Source organism: Taeniopygia guttata, chromosome 1A, assembly GCF_048771995.1.
Source record: "Taeniopygia guttata chromosome 1A, bTaeGut7.mat, whole genome shotgun sequence".
Lineage (NCBI taxonomy): Eukaryota > Metazoa > Chordata > Aves > Passeriformes > Estrildidae > Taeniopygia > Taeniopygia guttata.
Genome location: NC_133025.1, coordinates 49487560 through 49507432, shown reverse-complemented (window position 1 = coordinate 49507432; position 19873 = coordinate 49487560). Strand labels below are relative to the sequence as shown.

The window sequence follows — 19873 nt, the reverse complement described above, 5'->3', positions numbered from 1 at the left end:
TGGAGCCTGCTGTGCCCTGCCAGCACCAGTGAACACTGCTGTGGTGAGCACAGCCTGCTCCCACCTGGCAAAGCCACTGCCGGGGCAGCAGAGGGTGCTGGGGTGGGTTTAGTAGCTCCATGCTGATGAGCAGTTGCAAACCAGGAGCACATCAGCCTCCTGAATGGGTCAGTTCACCCCAGTGCACCCATGGCTGCTCCCTACTGCTCCTGGGGAGCTGCTGCACCTGGATGCAGCAGGGCCAGCCCATCCATTCCCTCTGCAGCCATCCCTATGAGGACCTCATTCAGGTTCAGAGGGTACTTACTTTCCCAAAATCTTTGTCTCTAGGGCCTGTTTTGGGGCTGCTTCCCTAGAGCTACTGACCAGTATCTGCCCAGCTGCTCTTTGGCAGAGTGCACCATCCCTCTGGCACCACAGCAGGCCTTTACTCTTCATGTGATGAAGGGATGAAGATGGGCCTGAGACATCTTGCTCCTTCCCAGAGCGGGCAAAGCCAAGTGCAGCCCTGCAACCACCTCAACCTCAAGTGGGGTGTCTCCCTCTCTGCCTTTTGCTCCTTACTGCGGGCTCCCTCCGAGGCCTCACCACATTTCCCTCTGCCTTTGCAGCAGGAGGATGGATAGCTGCACCTTGTGCATGGTGTGGCAGCCTGGCACTGCCAAGAGACTGGTGGCCCTTCCAGAGGCAGCGAGAGGGGCATGGGGACGCCACACTGGAGATGTCACTGGCCCCTTGCTGTCCTTGTGCCCCCCAAGTGCCATGCCCTGACCGCCCCATGGCCGCCGGCCCCAGCAGCGGGGTGGCTCACACTCGCCGCCCCCGCCCGTCTCCACCAGCACCGTCTTTAATAAGAAGTGTGGAATATTTTAGCACCTATGTAAAAACCACCACAGACGGTGGTGGCAGCCGTTGCCAGGGAGACGCTCCCAAAAATAGCCCCACTCCGCCAACCTTTCCCAGTGCCACTGTGGGGATTGAGGGAGGCAGAGGGATGGAGGGATGGAAGGGTGGAACGAGGGATGGATGAAGGGATGGAGGGATGGAGGGAAAGAGTGTCATACAGATGGACAGAGGAATCTTTGGAGGGATGAATCGAGAGAGGAGGAGTGAGGGGTGGTTGAAAAGATGAAGGGAAGAATGGATAGAGAGAGAAAGGAAGAGAGGGATGGCTGGAGATGGATGGAGAGATGGGTCCAGTGGAAAGCAAGAGCTCCTGGGAAGGTGAGAAAACACTGCCTGCCCCTTCTCCTGCCTGGGCATGAAGAGGAGAGCTACCTCTATGACAGCAGCCCCTACTTGGACACCCGTAGTCCTGCACTCCTGTAATACCAGCTAAGCCAGCACAAACCCTCAAGCCTTCTCTGTGCTGAGCAGGTCTGACTTTGGGTGTTTAAACTAGAGAGCAATATTTTGGGCTCCTTAGCACCTGCCATGTTCCCTCTGCAATCTTCCACCGACCATCCCATCTCTGTCTGTCCTCAGTGTTCCAGAACTGCCCAGCCAACCTGATCTGGTCATGGGGGCAGAGATGGTGAGACACAGAGGTGACCCATGGTGCTCAAGCCCACCGTGTTCCCCGGCCCCTCAGGGAATGCAGAATCATTGCCCTCTCTTAGAGAAATCCCTGAGACTGTCCACTCTCCCAGAAGGTCTGGATGTAGCCTGATCTACATCCTGCAGCAGAATTGGAGGGAGACACCTGGAGCACCACCAGGGGCAAAAGCAGAGAAGCCTTTCTGATAGAAGGAAACATTTGTTTTAGTGATTAGGAAATGCCCTTTTGTCCCTCTTCTCATCCCATAGCCATCGCCTCATAGGCAGAGGTGGAGAAGGGCCCTGGATTAAGCTGCTGCTCTGTGGCCCAGTGGCTCTGCAGGAGGAGCCTTCCAGACCAGCAGAGGCAGAGAGGGAAACCCCAAAAATAGAACTAAAGGAGGAGGGACTGGTGGGGGGTGGGGGGGAAGAGAAAAATAAACCAAACAACCCCAAAATCTCATTTTTATTATCAAATCCCAGCTCACTTTCCTCCTTGTCACCCTGGCGACATTCCTTGTGGTCACCATGGAAACGGGAGGCATGGAGAGAGCATCACCATGAAGGGTGGTGGCAGCACCCGGCATTATTTTGGGAGGCAGGGAGACACCCGGCGCAAGGAACTTGGCATTGTGGCAGGGCAGGAGGAGGGAAGGTTTATTTTTACTTGGTCCCACTCCATGTGCCAATTTTGTCTCTAAGAGCCTGGGTGTCCCTTGCTCTGCAGCAGCTTTCCTATGGCCCTCATGTGCCACACAGGGATGGTGTTCCATGGGGACACCACAGCCTTACCACCCTGTCCCAGCTGGGTGGGCTTGATTGGGCTGCTCCCATGAAGTCCCTCTAATGGTCACCTCAGCTGGTGGTTCCAGGTGCCAGAGTGGGAGATAATGCTGGGAGTTGGGCCCATCAGCTCTTCTTAGGAAGGTGCAAGATGAGGAGAATAAACCTTTGCCTTTTTCTGCAGGGGGCTTCTTTCCTTGGGTGGGACAAGAAGCTGCAAAGAGGAGTGCAGGGACAAGAGAAAGACAAAGGCTCTCTGACACTGCACACCAGGGGGTTGGAAGGGAATTTCTTGGAAGAGAAAACCCTAAATCTGTTCCTTCTCCCCAACTTTACATCCGTGCTCTACCATGGATCAAAACTCTCTGCCTACATACAAAAGGACCTGGAGTACCAGGGACCTGCAGGGCCACCAGGGCTGGGGCTTGGCTTTTACCAGCACCCACGTGGTCTTGTGAAGCCCTGCTGAAATCCCAGGCAGCTCCACTCTGATGTCTGGAAACCCAATTCAGGCAGTCCTTGCCCTTTGCCAATCTTCTCTTTTGCTCTAACCCACCCTTGACCCACCGCAGCAACCCCTGCCTCAGTGCCCTGGCTGGGAACAGGCAGGGATGTCTCCAGTTCCATGGGGCTGAGCAGGTGTTTTCCAACCCGGCCTGTGAATCCATCTGGAAAAGCCCTGTGATGCAGGTGCTGGAGCGTCAGAGAGGGAAAACACAACCGCCAACCTAATGGGCAGGGAGGAAATGTATGCAAATATATTCAGAAAGGGAGCCGGTGATGCTAATAGGCTTGTTAATCCTCTCGGAAAGCACCAGGAATAATATTTTTACACTTTGGTCGTTAAGCATTTTACTCCAAGCAATCCCATAAGGAGAGAGAGACATGCATAGAGGATGGCCACAGGTCATGGCTGGGGACAGGGAGGGCAGCAGCCAGAGCCAACTTGGGGACAGGAGCAGGCAGGATCACACAGTCCAAGGGTAACCAAATTAGACCCGTGGCCAGACGTGATTTGCTCAGGGCAAGGCGACAAATTACTACTTCCATTTGGTTGTACTAAAGCAGCTTTGAATTAGTGATTAGATATTGACTGCCTAATTGCTGGATCTTGATGCAGAGGTCTCTCTGCTGCTGCCATGAGATCTCCCTGCATAACTGCTGCTCCGAGGACAAGGTTCATCCAAAACAAGCTGGTCACCCAGCTTAATATATTTTCAAATATATTAAAACTTTCTAACGTTCACTACTGAGCTCTTTTCTGTGAAATCTATAAAACCAGCAGCAACCGCATGCTTCTTTCACTCAACAAATTCCCTACATTTTGTGTAATCCTCTGGAATCCAGGATTTCCTTCCAGGAATCCAGGATTAATATTTTCAGTGAAGTTTGTTTCAAACCAGCCCTTGGGAGAATCTTTTCTTTCTCCAGGGCTGTGCTCAGGGATCCACTCTGCTCCAGATAGGGCATCTGAAGGAAGGGGTGTCTGGCAGGGCAGACACCAGGGAATGGCTGTCCATGAACAGCTGTGGAAGAGCTGCAATGGGTTGATAATTCAAATATCTCTCCACTTCTTCTTTGGCTGCAGGAGCCAAGGTGGAGCACTGGTGAGAAGGTGCTGCAGGTGGGATGGGGCCGGTAAGGGCAGAGAGCAGAAGGCTGGAGGCAGGACAGAGGTTACTGCACCCGTGGCGAATATTCCTGGAAAGTCTGGCCCTCGCCGGAGGGTGTGTCCTCAAGGCCAGAGGATGGGAATCCTCTTCCCTCTGCCTTTTCCCCTTTAACCACACTTCCGTGTGTAACTTGAGACAAGCAGGGAAGAAAAAATAGGAAGGGAAAAAAAAAAAAGAAAGGGAAAAATAGCACAGTTATTCCCGCCTCTGCCTCCTCCTCTCTCTCCTCCCCGGCCAGGCAGGAGCCACGTCACCGTCACCCAGCGCGGCTGTGGGGCTGCTCAGCCTGGAGAGCTCTCCGGGACACCAACTCCAACTTTCAGCCCAAAGCAGAGGGAGAAAGGCCCTGGTCTGGGAAAGGGAGAATCCACCTCGGTGGAAAAGTAAACAAGGGAAACATCCAGCCTGGCAGGGGAAAGGCATCTGCAGCCACGGGACAGGGGAGACGGCACTTTGTGTTGGGAGAAGGAAAGGCTCCGTGCTCAGGGAGAAAGGAAAGGAAAGTTGAGCCGAAGGAGACCGTTCATTCAGCCGAGGCTCGGTGGAGAAAAACTTCCCGTCCTCGCCCTCTCTGCCTGCAGAAAGAGCCCCAGTCCCTCCACCCCAGAGGAGTCCCCCCAGCACCATGAACATCTTCCGCATCCTGGGGGATGTCTCCCACTTGCTGGCCATCATTATTCTCCTGCTGAAGATTGTGAAGTCCAAGTCCTGTGCTGGTGAGTGCTCCCACGTCCCAGGGAAGGAGGGTGGCCTTCTCAGAGGGCAGTTCGGTGAAGGGTACAACAAAATGGGAGCTGGAAAGGCCAGTGATAGCCCATAGGAACTGGCAGCCCTCCTCGTGGGCTCTTTGAGGGAAGTCATCCTCATTCTCTGGGAGGTTTCCTGGCTAGGAGAGGGCTGTGTTGGAAGGATGTGATGTGGCAAGGTGTACAGCCTCAGGCAGGTGTTGTCTCAGGGTGGTGAGGTGAAGGAGAGGGTGACAAGGCTGGAGGGAGGTGGAAAATGAGAGCAAGTTTGTGGCAGCACCAACACCAACAACCTGGAGAGGAAGCTGCTTTAGGGTGGGGGTTCTGCCAGTGGTGGGCAGGTACCAGAGGCTGCCCCATCCCAGGGTGAGGAAATCAGGACAGCAGCTTCCTGCAGTAGAGTTTTGCTCACAGTTCCCTCCTCAGGAGATTTTGGGGCTGGGCTGCTGGGGTTGTGGCTGTTATCACAGGCACAGAAGTGATACAGGCCCGACTGCATCTCTGTGCCAGCAGTGGCCAAGTTCCGCCAGTGCTCCGGGGCTGGTCCTGCAGCTCTTCCCTCCTGTGGCAGTTGTCACATCACACAGTCCCCTGCTGAGGTGGGCAGGCAAAGGGGGAAGGGAGGCAAGAGAAAGGCCTTTTGACGACAGCAAGGACTGAACTGGCCAAAGTGGTGAACATGGCCACTGAGCACCAGTTCCTGCAGGCAGCACTCGGGAGCATCAGCAGGAACCTGCCCTGTTACCTGGGAGACTCTGGCCGCTCTGGGGTAGAGCTGCCTCAGCATCCACACACCAGCCCTGGCTCACAAAACAACACACTTACATATCAATGTAAGGAGGAGGCACCATCCCACAGACCCCTCCCTTCATCTGCTTTCCTTTCATCTCCCTGCCACGCAGGAATCTCTGGGAAGAGTCAGATACTTTTTGCCCTCGTCTTCACAACCCGCTACCTGGACCTGTTCACGAATTTCATCTCTGTCTATAACACTGTGATGAAGGTAAGGAGAGGGCAGTGCAGCAGGAGAGGCTCCCCTCAGCTCAATGTGGTTTCTTGGGGAGGTGAGGGTACACAGTCACTGAGTGGAAGAGCGGATAAAGATGCTTCTTTCGGTGCCACTGTCACTCCATTGACCAAAACCCCCTTGCCGTAGTCAGTGAGTGAGCTGAGCCATATTTAGGACCACTAAAACCAGAACAAGATGCCATGAACCCAGCCTGGGTGTCCTTGTACAGCAGGAGCATTAACATAAAGCTGCTACCAAGCCAACATCTTCACAGAGTGCCCCAGAGGGACTCAAACGTGAGATTCTCATGGTGGGGCAAGCTTTACCTGATCACTGGAATATCTCCAACAGAAGTCAATCTGTAAGGCAACACAGGCAAAGCATTCACCACTACCTTGACTTCTGGGAAAGCCAGCCTCTCTTTAAGCACGGAAAGTGCAACTGCAGGTAAGGTCTTGCCATCTCCCTTCTCTTCCACAGGTCATTTTTTTGATTTGTGCCTACGTCACCGTGTATATGATCTATGTGAAATTCCGGAAAACATTTGACAGTGAGAATGACTCCTTTCGCCTCGAGTTCCTGTTGGTCCCTGTCACAGGCCTGTCCTTTCTGGAAAACCACAGTTTCACCCCCTTGGAGGTAAGGAAAAGCTGAGACAGGAAAAGGGAAGGGAAGCAGTAGCAGCCTTACACCAGGCAGCAGAGTGAGCAGCATGTTGAATAGCCAAGATTTTTAACAGCAAAAGCAGGCAGGAAAGGCAAAGTTGGCAGGCCTTGAAGACAGTACCATCTATAGAGCAGCTCAGCGCTGTCTCCTCTCACTCTCAGCACAGTGAGCTCATTTTCCCCAACTTCAGCAGCACTAGTCATCGTCCTCACACATCAGTGATTTGCCAAACAAAAAGCTTTAGGCCTTAACACATACTAAACAGCACTGACTCCCCACTGCCTTCCTTTTGCACCTCACAGATACTCTGGACTTTCTCCATCTACCTGGAGTCCGTGGCTATCCTTCCTCAGCTCTTCATGATCAGCAAGACAGGGGAAGCAGAGACCATCACAACACACTACCTTTTCTTCCTGGGCCTCTACCGTGCCCTCTACATTGCCAACTGGGTCTGGCGCTACCACACAGAGAATTTCTACGACCAGATCGCTGTCGTTTCTGGGGTGGTACAAACCATCTTCTACTGTGACTTCTTCTACCTCTACGTCACCAAAGGTGGGTAAACAGGTTGCTGTAATACTGAAAAGTTCATTCATTCTTGCAGTATAGGGTGGAGCTGCAGCTTGCCATGTGTTAATCTTTACGTGACTTTATTTTTTGCTGGGTTTGTGATGCATATTGTGCACCTGAAGTCCAGTTTAAAAAAACATATCTATTGACTGAGAGTGGGCATCACTGCTTGCAAGGCTCTGGATGTGTGTGTGAAACACAGCAAAAATTAAACCAGAGTTAAGCCTGGTTTAACCTCACCTCGGAAGTTAACAACTGAGGTACATTCGATTCTACGTATATTTTGAAAGATTATGAATCATGCAAAAAAAAGAAAAAACAACTAAAAAACTTTGAGGGGAAAAAATAGCTGCAGGCAGACAATGTACCTGAAAAAGCAACTGCAGACATATGGAGATGTTATTAAACCTTCTTTTCCTTTGATAGAGAAGATCAAGTTCTTGATTGTGAAGAACTCATTCTGTAGGAAGATGGGCATCTGCATAGACAAGACACTCCCGTTTTCCAAAATCAGATCCCCCTTCCATGTCAGTGCCATGTTTTGGTAAATGGCCACCAGAGCTTAAAAGTGCACCAAAGGCATAAATCCTCACAGAACCTGCTGTGGTTTGCTGAGGCTGAAGGACACATTAAAACACCTTTCTGTTGGGAAGGATGGAATTAGATGAAATTAGCCAAGTGGATAACTATTTTCCTCCTTCTTCACTTTCCCCAACAAATCTGCCAAAAGCAGTAATGACAGTCCACGTTTGAAGTTTCAAGGGATGGATTTTTGGTAGCTTCATGCAATACACCTGCTGATAGAAAGGTGACGGGAGCACTGAGCAGGTGGCTGGCCTTGGCAGATTTTGACTTCCTTCTGTCATTAAATATTCTTGCAGCCACAAAAATACTTTCTAAAACTGCCATCAAGGTGCTCCACATCAACTCCTTTTTCTTCTTTTCTAAACTAATTCCCATTTTAGCTCCGCTCCATTCATGTGTCCTGTATTTTGTAAGAAATCCATACCCTTTGTAGCTGTGATGGTGGAACAAAAGGGGGAAGAAACGTAACTGCTGCCTTCCAATCTCACACTGCTAGTGGCAGAGCTGCAAAATTTAGATGATACAGGAGGCAGAAGAAAAAACATTTGTAGATGGAACATCACAGCAGGAAGAGAATTGCTTTTTTTTCTCTTTTCTTTTACACAAATGTTCTGGATCACGGGAGAGAAACGGTGGCTGAAGACATGCAAATACTGTGCAATCATTTCTAAGAGCTAGCAATATTACAGCAGGTTGCATCTCTTACATTCTTTCAAAAAAAACAAACTTTTTGAAACATTTCTAACACTGAAAAGCTCAGAAAAAAAAGAAAGCGAAAGTGTTATATAAAGAAATTTATTTAATAAGACTTCTGAGCCTATACCAAAGCACTGCAAAGGGATTTTTATAGAAAGCTACTTCTTTTTATCTTGTTTTCAAAACTAGATGAGCTCCCTTCTGTTTAACACAAGGACATGAAAGATATCCTGAGGAAGCTTTCAGCTCCTCAAAACTTGTATTTCACAGAATTGCCAGGGGTGTGGGCAGTCAGGGTAGAGGGGGAAAATCATCTAATCCATGCCCTGCTCACATTTTTCAAGGTCCTGTCCAGTAAGGTTTTGACTATCTCCAGGGTGAAGCCTCTCTGGGCAATCTGTGCCACTGTCTGACCACCCTTACTATAAAATACTATTTTCAGATGTTTAACTGGAAATTCCCGTTGTCCCTTGCTCTGTCTCTGGGCACCACTCAGCGGACTCTGGGCCTGTCTCCATTCCTCCCATCCAGCACTTGCACATGGTGCCCCTCAGCCTTCTCAGTGCTGAACAGTCTCAGCTCACAGCCTGTGCTCCTACATCAAGATCCTCTTGTGGTCCTTCTTGAATCCCCATCCCTTGTTCTGAGCCTAGAGCTGAACCCACCACTCCAGCTGTGGCCTCCCAAGGCTCAGTGGAGAGGAAGAACTCTCTCCTCATCCTGCTGGCAACGCAGCTCCAGAGGCTGTTTGCTTCATCATGAGGGCACACTGATGGCTTATGTTCAACTTGATGTCCACCAGCACACCTCAGGCCTTTCTGGCAAGCTGCTTTCCAGCTGGGCAGCCCCCAGTTTATATACCAGTTTATAACTGGTACCTGGGGTTGTTCTACCCCAGGGCAGGATGTGCATTCGGCTTTCCTTGACCTTCACAAGGCCTCCATCCCTCCAGCCTGGCACAGTTCCTCTGCCTTGCCCAGTCCATCAGGCCATGCGGCCAGGATCTGGCCACAGACATTGATTCAGGCCATGTTCTGTATCAAAAGCAGAGGAAAGCACTAAAAATAGCACATCATCAAGAAAAATATTTAAGATGGCCCACCCACGATAACAAGTAACCATGGAAGTCAAACAAGAAGCTTTTCCTTTACCATAAAGGTGGATAAATAGGTTGTGCTTTCCCCTCTTAGCAGCATTTCATAGTGGTTGTCTCCCATTCACAGTTTGCAAACCTGGCACTCTAAATCGCAAGTTAGGAAACAAAATTGTGGAAAAAATAAAACAGTTTAATTCCATTACATTTACTAATTTCCTTGTCTTTCTCTTTGCAGTCCTAAAAGGGAAGAAGCTAAGTCTTCCCATGCCTGTTTGAAGATGTCCCACAGGCAGTGCAAGGAATTCTAAAGACCAAGCTGTTTAAGATCACCGCTTTCCTTCCCTGGCCCTTTTTGACTAACGGATGGCTCAGCTGAGTTTCAACCCAGTGCCAGGAAGAAAGGGCTTGGAATGCTTTTCACCCATCAGACTCTTCCCCTCCATTTTTTTATTTCTTCTCACTAGAATTTGGTGCTAGTGCTGGCCAACACTGAAGTAGTGCAATTTCTTCTCTCCCAGCTCTTCCCAGCATCTACATTCAAAACACACCTCCACTCTAACCCTGAGGCTGCACAAGGGAAAATGTCACACCCACTAGTCCTTCAGCAAGTGCCCATGGTAAAGGGAACATGTATCCAATAAAGTGTGTTAATTTAACTGACCCATTTCACAGGCGGCCCTGTGGGACACAGCAGATGCTATAAACTGTTACTTTAACTCAGTATGAACTAACACCCTCTTTAAAATTAATTCTGCCTGACCCTCTCTCTATTTAGGCCCTGTAACATTCAAGAAAAACACACTGCCTTTGAATAACATGAATCTTCTAATTCCAAGAGTATTCAAACATCCTCCCCGCTCATTTATTTTCAGTTTCCTTATGTTCTACAAACAGGGACAATTTCAATTACAATTCAGTGGGTTGCCAAGAAGTGTTTCCACCTCCTTGAATTTGACTTCTAAGAACTGGGAAGAACAGGGGCAAAGACAGCTTTACATTCCAAAAATAAAGACAAAGTTCACAATTTATTGACAACAGTGTTTTTATTTATACCTACAAAAGAAAACAAGATGGTATCAAAAGGACAATTTACAAACTAAGAATAGTAACATAGCTCTTAGTATCCTGTGCCTCAACACCACAGATCTATGAATCTCTCAATTCAAGTCTTCATTAATACAACAGGAATGTGTTCAGAGACCAGCAGGTGTGTGAAACAAGATGCTGATCCCACACAAAGCTAGTAACTCTTCCATTGTTCAGAGAAATCCAAACAGTAAATTGCTTCAGGAAGTGGGAGGGGAGGAGACACCCAGCTCAGATATCTGACACTCCCACAAACTTTTTACAGATTGAAAACAATGCAAACAACACTAGAGGCTAATGTTTTATCAACAAGGGCCCTCCAGCTGGTACATGGAGCAGAGCAGAGAGCACCAGGTAGAGCAGGGGCAGCACATGCCACGGTGCATTCAGTGGTCTGGCTGACACTCTGAACTGAACTGAGACCCTGGACTTCAGCTGACCTCAATGGCAACAAAGCACTGCAAGACTTGGCATTGATGTTTAAACATGCACAAGTCACCCCCAAAAGTGAAAGCTATAATGGATTATAAGGCAGCTTTGGCGGTCCAGAGACCCTTTTTAAAGCCAGTCAGTGAGATGTCCTACTCTTACACCCCTCAAATGCATTTCTGCATTCTACTCTCAAAACAAAAATAAGCTCCACATTTGCTTGCGAGGGAGGCCAAAGACCTACCAGTCAGTGCCTGGATAAATAAAGTATTTCTGGCTTTCACTTAACACAAGCAAAGGAACTTCCTGCCCATGCACTGGAAATATAAAATGGAACTAGGGAACTGAGGTTCTACAAGGAATCTCCCTTCTCCCTGTCAGCAACCTACCTGTGTACTGCACCAAAAAAAAAAAGAAAAAAAAAGAAAAGAAAAAAGCGCATCCATCCCCCAAAATTTTACTCTGGGAAGAAATTAAATGTTAAATGAAATAATTTCTGTATAAGCAAGCTCTTTTCCAGGGCTATAAGAAGTTCCACTCTGCTACAGAAGGAGTGGGCTGCCTTGTTCATCCATATGCAAGAACGCCAACAGAAAAAACCCACAAGCCCCCAGCACTCTCCTAATGCAAAGAGCGTGCCTCAAATCAGGAGATGCATCCATCCTTTTGTCATCTTATCAGACCAAGAGCAGCCAACTCCTGTTATCATCTACTGTCTCTGAACCGTCTGGTATTAGAAATAACAAGTCAACAACATGCTTTACTAAAGGGGGAAACCCCCCCTTACACCCACCTTAGCCTGTAAAATAAACAAGTTTTATTTACGTATGTACTAAAATTTCACTCTTCTCTAATATTTTCTAAAATACTACCTACCTGCAAGAGCTCAGCTCAAAGGGACCAGTGGAGCAGGGAAATGCACTCAAAAGCCAGAGAAAGCAATAGTCAGTGCAAGGTACGAAAGAAACAAAGCTGCAGAATCAAGATGCACTAACCAGCTCACTGCTTACCTCATGAAAAGGAGACCCCAGGCAATCTCCTCCTGCCTTCCTCCCCCTTTGCCCTCCCCCAGCCCACCCTAGTCAAACCTCTTAAATTTAAGTGTGGAAAACTCTGTCACATTTTATCGAACGTAGCGGCACTCAGAACATTCCCCGTGGCAAAAGGGAGTTTGTTTGTGTAGGACAGACAAACAAAATAATGCTGTTCATCATTTCAGTTCTGCGTAATTTCTAAGCTCTCAATGAAAGCTTCTTTCAATAAACCAAACAGAAATTTGAGAGCAATAACCAATTTAATGATAATCAGGCTCCATGCATTTGCGATGCTGCAATTTAACAATTGTAGGGAAAGAACTTAGCTGAACATTTCAGCAGTGGTACCCACAGCATCTAACCACTATGGGTAGATGGTTTTCAGGTAGTGAATGCAAGACAGGTTTGGTCTCTGACACAGGGTTTTTAAACCCAAGCTCCCTACTGCAAGCTGTTACAGGTAGCAGAAAATGGGGCTTCCAGAATCACAGAAATTGCCAACAATACACCCAAGGCTTTACTCTGACCACCACTCAGCTTGGACAAATGAGAAGAGTTTTCCTACAGAAAGTCACCTACAGTAAGATTACAAGCAGTAATAGTGAGCTATTTAAAAAAAATTAAGATTAGAAGTGAGCATCGCTCCCTCGCATTTATATTTTAAATGAAGTGCTTTTTGGCTCCCCCAGAGTTTCCCATCTCTTTTTCTACCTCCTGAAATTAAGTTAACGTGTTACAGAATAGAAACTTCTTTCCCTCAAAAGCAAATTCTCACACAAACCTTAGATATCAAGATGATCCAGCTGGGACTTATCTGCCTTATACCCTTTTCTTTTAGAAAAAATAAGATTTCCAAATTCCTCAACATGCAAGACAAAAATAATAACTTTTCCAGTCAACTATACATATATCTTAAAAAAAAGAAAAGAAAAAAAAAAAAAGAGGACAGGGTCATTAATGTGGGCTGGGGGCCATTTTTGATGGGCTCAAGGGATTTGGATAGTGAATTCTATGTCTAACCTGCATGAGAGACATCACAATGGGAAAGAAGAGAAAGAAAAGGTTCCTTTAAATGCAAGAGGTCTAGACTGGTTCCCAGCAAGTGGTCTCATTTGCGGGAGGGGGGTGGGGGCGGGGGAGGGGGCGGGTACTGGTAGGTGGCAGTCTGTCCCATATAGCCCATCACGTTAGTGGCAGGGGGCTGCGGAAACTGTTGTGACATGAGCGGCTGTGGCTGCTGGCCCGAGCGCCCCACCATCCCTGCAAACTGCTGTTGGGTAGTGCTCTGTGAGGTTCTCCCAGCTGTGGCAGCTGTGGTGCTGGCACCATAGCCACTAGCATTGTACTCTGCAGTGCCATAGCCACTCGTGCCATAGGCAGCTGCTCCATAGCTCCCTTGAGTGTAACCATACTGGCTCTGTGCTGCCCCAAAAGCAGAATTTGGGCTCCCGTAGGCACTGCCATAGGTCTTGTTGGCTCCGTTGGCAAAACTTTCACCACGCTCACGGTCTCTGAAGCCACCTGAGTCTCTCCGGCCCTCTTTCACTCCCCGGAGCCTCCTGTCACACTCTTCCTGGTACATCAGGTTAGGGTTGTTTACCGAACTGCTCGTTCGGTAACGAGAACGACCTCCTGGCGATGGATACATCAAGATTTAGTACCATGAACAAGTCTTAAACAATGATCTCTGGTGCACTCATGCCACCCTTTCTCCCTCTTCTACACCTCCAATTTTGCTCCCAAGGAGCACCTTCTTCTGACTGAATGTAACTTCCCTGCACAGCTGTGCATATGCCTTCTTATTTTGTTCAAGGTGTAAACATCAAGTTCAGCAAGGGTTCTTTATGTGTAAGTGTTTGGAGAGAAAGAAACAGAAGAAATTCAGGACTAATTTGGAAGTATAAGGAAACTTATACTTCAGGGAATGGGAAGAAAGCGTCAGCTCTTGAAATTCAGTGTATCCCTTTAATGATTTCAATTTTGGACAGGCATCTTGTTGCCTGTCCTTAGAAGGAGCTGTGAGGAAAATCAGCTCCCTGAGGACCTTAGAAGAGAAAAAAATTCTACAGCTAGGGTAAAACAAAGGACTGCCTTTCTCTTGGGACAGAAGTACTATGTCTACATCAAGAGTTGGGACCTCAAGTATAGAACAGCTTTATTACTGATGTGTTATCTTAGACCTATACTTACTACTTCCCTACCCTCTCTTAGCATTCCCTCCCTCAAAATGGGGAATGCATCCCCTGTGTAGCCCTTCTCCCTCGTGCCATTACCTCCACCACCACCTCCTCCTCCTCTGTGGTCAACAAGCTGCATCAGCTTTGGATTGATGGCTTGATTGGCTTCTTCCAAGACTTTGATAAGCTCCCTGGCTTGTTTCAGGTTTCCTGGTGTGAAGAAGGTGTAGGCAGTACCTTTGTTGGTACTACGTGCGGTACGGCCAATACGATGCACATAATCTTCGGAGCTGTTCGGATAGTCGTAGTTTATCACAAATTTAACATCTTCCACATCTTGTGAAGTGCCCAGGAGCGAAGCACAGTGAAAGGGTGGGGTTGAGGAAAGGGGAGAAGAAGAGAGGACGTGCCAACGAAAGGTGGGGAGCACGAATGCAGGTGACAGTAATAAGAAAAAAAAAATACAAAGTTAGTAATTGCATGGAATAAATACAAGACAGACTCATCCCAAAAGAGTAGAAGACTGAAATTTAAGATCATCAGGAACAAAGGTCAGTGTCCTGAAAAAGAAAAGCAGTTTTAAAGCAGCTTTGCCCTGTGCTCAAAGTCATCCTCCCCGGAATGCATTTCTCTGTCTTCTTGTGTCAAAGACACTGATGTTTGGGAATAAGTTAACTGAATTTCATATTTCTTTTTAACACAATCTGTAAAGTGAAAATGTCACCATCAGACAGAGCAAACTGGGGTGGAAGAAGGGCAGAACTGCCATGGAAAAGCTTTTACTCTGTTGGGAGAAGTCTAACAAAAAATAACAGTAATGATATCACTTACCTTCCACTCGGTAACATGAAATAAAAGACAGTCTTAAAAATATTTACTTTTACAGTACTAATAAAATACAGTGAACTAACTCCCCTAACCTAAAGCTTTAGGCATTCAAATTCATTAGTTTTATTAAGCCAACTCATTAAAAATTATTCAGACCTAAAGTATCTTAACTCAGCTTTGTAGTAATCACTAGAATGCATTGCACTAACATTTCTGCGCTGCTCTGTCCAGCTCCGACAAGCTTGCACAATTTGGACAATTCTGAGTTCTGTAAGAAATTCCCTACTTCCAGTTCAGATGGAAGCGGGAAATTAAATGATCAAAATGGCTTTGTATGCAAAACAGTTTTAAAACTTATGAGATTGGAATTGTGTGTTTTAAGACAAGACTCTGTAAACTTATGCAACAGAAACCAAGTAAATGTTAGTGCAATGCTTCAGTGAAAGCACCTTAAGTACCAAAAACACCTATTTGCTATATTATACAGTATTTTCAAATGCATCATTCTACAGCAAGAGCCCTAACAGCTCATAAAAAAAAAAATTTAAAATCTGCATTTTAACAAGAATATTCTGAAAATATCCAAGATAAAACACAGATTTTTGTGATTCCCTTTCGTTGTTTTTTTTTTTTTTTTTTTTTTTAAAGAGAGAAACATTCTCTGTTTGTTACCAGACCGATGCACACTCCCTCCTCCTGTGGGAAACCGCTGCAGCCGATCCCGTCTCTTTGCCTTTTATTTTTGGCGGCCTCCTTTCGAAAACTCCGCCCTCTGACACGGGACCACTGGAGCGCGGGGAGCATGCATCAAGGGTCCGTGGCAGCGAGAAGTCCCCACACACGCTCGCTCTGTGAACTGGCTTAGACGCTTCTCTGTAGCCCCATTTGGTTGGGAAGCGCCGGAGAACCTGGGCTCAGGTAAAAGTTTCAGGTCCTCCAACGCTTTTTGTCCCCTATTTGGGGCTCTTAGGGGCAATTGTCAAAAAAATGAAGATACAAAAATTACATCCAAAGGGTCAGACTGCATCTATTGCCCAGACTGCATCAATTTCAAAGGGGTTGTAGGAAAAATAAAAACATTGAGGGCTGTTGTGACAAGAGGGGGACTTTATGTCTGTTTCTTATTACAGCAAAGGGGGGGCTCCTCAGTCTTTGCTGACTCCAAAGTCCTGAATCACACCAAAAAAAGGGAGTGAGAAGGCAGGTTTCACAGGGGGCTGCGCGAGTCTCCAGCTAGGGTCCTTGATGCAACAGTTTTTTTAAAAACAGAAAGTGAAGTATAGAGAGGAGTATGTGTGACAGATTGGATCTTCACAGCCGGGGTGTAGCTAGACTGACAAGCTCCAGGCTACATGGTCCTCAGCCAGTCCCGTTTTGCACATCCAGTAGCAAGTGACTTGAATTACCAGAGAGGATACAATGATGTGCTTTCCTGTCAGAAAGCACAAGGAATTGTAGCTACCAATGCAGACAGAAGTGACTTGACTGGGGAGGAGCAGAAAGAATGGGAAGGCAGGAAGAGGAAGATGCAAGGGTGTTTTCCAGACTAGAAAGTGGTCCTGGTACAGCACGCAGCTTGCTGAAGACCAGAGCGTGCACAAGATTCAGTTTCTCCAGTCAAGTGTGCTCCAAAGTGTTTGTGCACACTCGCAATCCTGCTGCACTTTTAGAAGATAATGTAGCAGGATCAGGAATGGAGACTGCAAATCATTTTTGACAGTTACCTGGGAAACATTCCCTTTGTCAGACCATCAGAACACCCTATGGCACAGAGTCTCCAATTAATAAATGGGACAGATAGAAACTAGCAAACATGCTAGTCTAGAGAGCTGCTTAGATCATCACTGTAGATGTACCCCCATCCCTGCACTGAGAATTATCTGCAGCTGATATCAAAGCTTCTGTTAAACAAACCAAACCAAACCAAATTCAATGATTTTTGTTTAATAGACTAAACAAAAAAAAAGTTTGAAAAAAAAATCAGTGCAGAGAGAGGACCTCACTTCAGGGAATTATCACAAAGAAGTCATTACGGGACTCAGAACTTACCTGAAAGAAGCTTTTTTGAAACCAATGTTCCATTAGGAAGAGGGAAAGCCCTGGTGACTCAGCCAAAAGGCGCGCGCCCCTGTTTTATGTTATTTAGGTAGAAGCCTTCACTTTCCAGGATCTTGGAGGAAGTCGTCCAGAAGTTTGCCAGTTAAGTGACTTACTTTAAGCAGCAAACTCAGGGCCCCAAAACAAGTAGAGATGTTGTTCAGTAACAAGAAACAGACTCTGATACCTTTCCCCCTTAGCTTGGGTGAAGTGGACGACGGGAAGTGAGGAGACTGTTTTCTAGTGTTATCCAATTGAGTAGTTTTGGGGGAGAGTGTTGGTTTTTGTTGGGTTTTTTTTTGAGGGGGTTTAGGCTGTTTTAAATGTCTAGGCAAGATGCACAAAGAAGCTACCAGCACATAGCAAGCCTGTTTAAAAAATGCTGCTAGAGAAAGCAGCTCTCTTTCATACAAACTGGTTTCAGGCCTCAGTCCCTTCTCCCAACAGGCCCAAGTTCTAACTGCACAGGTCCAGACATGACCCTAGAGGGCAGAGACTGAAGTCCATATAATCACTTCCTGAGGAAGTGCTGGACATTTTTTGAGGGGGGAGGGGAAGGAGGGGTGAAGGTTGTGTGAACAAAGGCTGCCAAGTCTGTTAATAGTCTGCCAGTATTAAAGTGACTATATATGATGCACAGCACAGCCACCCTTTCAGCATACAAAGAGAGCTCAGGTAACTGAGACTTTTAACAAACTAAATTCTCTGAGTTAAATCTCCACCCATTTTGTCTAGAATTTACTACAATGAGGCATTGACTCTCAAGTAGTTTATCATCTACCAAACTCAAGGTGGGCAGAGTATTCAACATGTTATTAAACTCAGAGCACTACCGCAGCCATCCTCCTCTTCTAGGGTGGGCAGATGCATAAGGACTGTGCTCAGCACATGGTGTTTCACAACACAAATATGCTTATTATAAAAGGGGGCACAACTGATGCATCCAGACAGATCATTTTCATACCACCAGAACAGAGCTGTGTGATTTTGATTCAATTACACATCTGGGTAACAAGATGTTAAAGGCCATGTATCATCTCAGTGGTCCTGCCTAGAAGGAACACAGAGGAGGAGGGAAGGTTACATGTCAAGAGCAAAGATCTGGAGCAGTGCTTTCTCAGATGTGAATACATCTGCAGGGTAAACATGCGTGTACACTGGGGTTGGTATGTTCACATCTGTGGTGTGTCTTACAGGGAGAATATTTGCTATTTGCTGTCGAAATGCTCTCCCACAACTTCCTACTTGAACTTTATCTGACATGCTCTGAACTGAGAGCAATCCATCCCTACCATCCAGCAACAAAAGCTGGATTTGGGGAAGAAGTGAGTGTGGTGGAAGGGTTGGGTTGCATAATTGGACGTCTCTTCTCCCTCTTGGCGATCGATTGGTCATGCCTAGGCCTTGCTGCAGACCAAAGCCTGTTCATTAGGAGCAGGAAGAGACTTTGAATATGAAAGAAAAAAAAAAGATTAATGTTAAAAAACGTATTTCACATGTGGGGGAAAATCACGCTTTGAATTTTTTTTTTTTTAAAGAAACGTTTTTCAGTCCAAAGAAGAAAAATATGCAGCAGTAGGCAAGAGTGGTCTATGTGTACAAACCTAGCCCACGAGATGCAACGTCGGTAGCAATGAGGATAGGAGCCTTTCCAGAACGAAACTCTGTAAAACAAAGTATGCTATGAAGTAAGATTTTCCAAAATTATAAAGTTACCTGAATTTGAATTACATTAAATGCTCATTTTCCATAAGGTGGGTCAATTCCAGAGACCCCCACAAGTCAGGATATAATACCTCACCAATTTTTCAAAATCCAGCTACATCAAGCAATTTTCCCACTTTGTTTTATCAAAACAAAAAAAGGAACAAGCACTGAAATTAAGAGCACAAAGGCAAGAGTAGTCCTTTTACAGGTGTCTATTTTGTATAGAGATAAAAAAACAAAACAAAAAACCCAACAAACAAAAAAACCCCGTTCAGAAAAAAACAAACAAAAAAACCCAAAAAAAAACCCAAAACAAACCAAAAAAACAGACCACAATGAAACATGTCTAGGTAAATCACGTACAGCAGCCCAAGTTATTCTCCTGTCAGTGATGGACTCACCATTAAGCACCCAATCTCTTTCTGGCTGACTCTTGTCTCCATGGATACACATAGCTGGCCAACTGCCAAACAGAGATGTGCATTAGTATAGATAGAAAATGCATACATTAAAGGAAACAGGAAGCTTTATTGGTATTTTGTTTAAAAGGGAAAAACTGTAACATTTGAGAAATATTTTATTCTCTGACCTCTAGCTACCCAGTATGTGTACTGTAAACCCAGTACCTACATAAACAACCATTTAAGCCAAATCACATTTGCTATATTGATACAGTCCCCATCAGAGTATTAGGATTCTGATACACTAAAAAAGCTGCACCACTCAGGAACACTCTCTCTTGTACTAATGCTTTGATGATGTGGAATCTTCTGGGAAGCAATGACTGAATTCAGCCAAGAGAATAACGGATAAGTTGTTTCCAACAATAGTATCACAAACATTTAAACCTTACTGCCTTTGATTACAATTTTTGTTTCTCACTAGGAAAAAACTGGAGGAAGGGGAGAAGCTAATCACCCATCTCTGCGCATCCTTCGAGTGAGATCATCACATCGCCTCTTTGTCTCCACAAAGATGATAGTCTTGTTTTCCTTCTCTGCCATGATTTCTTCCATCAGCTGTATCAGTCTAAAACAGACATGAGAGCCAGTATGTTTAGCCACACATACCAGAATATAGGATCTCTCTCCCAAGAGACATTGAGGACATACACAACACATATACATGTAAGTTAGTCAGTATCCCACAGGATTT

The 19873-nt window shown here is 46.4% G+C and overlaps 2 protein-coding genes across 2 annotated transcripts in view; one reads left to right on the top strand and one right to left on the bottom strand.

Moving 5' to 3' along the window:
* Positions 1-4149: 4149 nt before the first annotated feature.
* Positions 4150-10384, top strand: KDELR3 (KDEL endoplasmic reticulum protein retention receptor 3). The gene is made up of 5 exons (XM_002198702.7): positions 4150-4708; positions 5641-5741; positions 6228-6386; positions 6716-6968; positions 9596-10384. Exons 1-5 carry the CDS (start codon positions 4618-4620, stop codon positions 9634-9636), a joined length of 645 nt encoding a protein of 214 aa, XP_002198738.1. The 5' UTR covers positions 4150-4617; the 3' UTR covers positions 9637-10384.
* The window catches only part of DDX17 (DEAD-box helicase 17), a 19551-nt gene continuing 10062 nt past the window's right edge, over positions 10385-19873 (bottom strand). The window contains exons 9-13 of the mRNA XM_002195698.6: positions 19637-19747; positions 19120-19181; positions 18616-18675; positions 14183-14422; positions 10385-13541 (exon numbers count right to left, since the gene is read on the bottom strand). Coding sequence (XP_002195734.2) covers positions 13018-13541; positions 14183-14422; positions 18616-18675; positions 19120-19181; positions 19637-19747 — 997 coding nt within the window. The 3' untranslated portion in view covers positions 10385-13017. The remainder of the gene's footprint in view (positions 13542-14182; positions 14423-18615; positions 18676-19119; positions 19182-19636; positions 19748-19873) is intronic.

Excerpts from the sequence above, each read along its gene's own strand:
- KDELR3 (XM_002198702.7), top strand. The coding sequence starts at position 4,618 with ATGAACATCTTCCGCATCCTGGGGGATGTCTCCCACTTGCTGGCCATC. Across the intron at positions 4,709-5,640 it reads GAAGTCCAAGTCCTGTGCTG|GAATCTCTGGGAAGAGTCAG; the intron begins GTGAGTGCTCCC and ends CCTGCCACGCAG. Across the intron at positions 5,742-6,227 it reads TCTATAACACTGTGATGAAG|GTCATTTTTTTGATTTGTGC; the intron begins GTAAGGAGAGGG and ends TCTCTTCCACAG.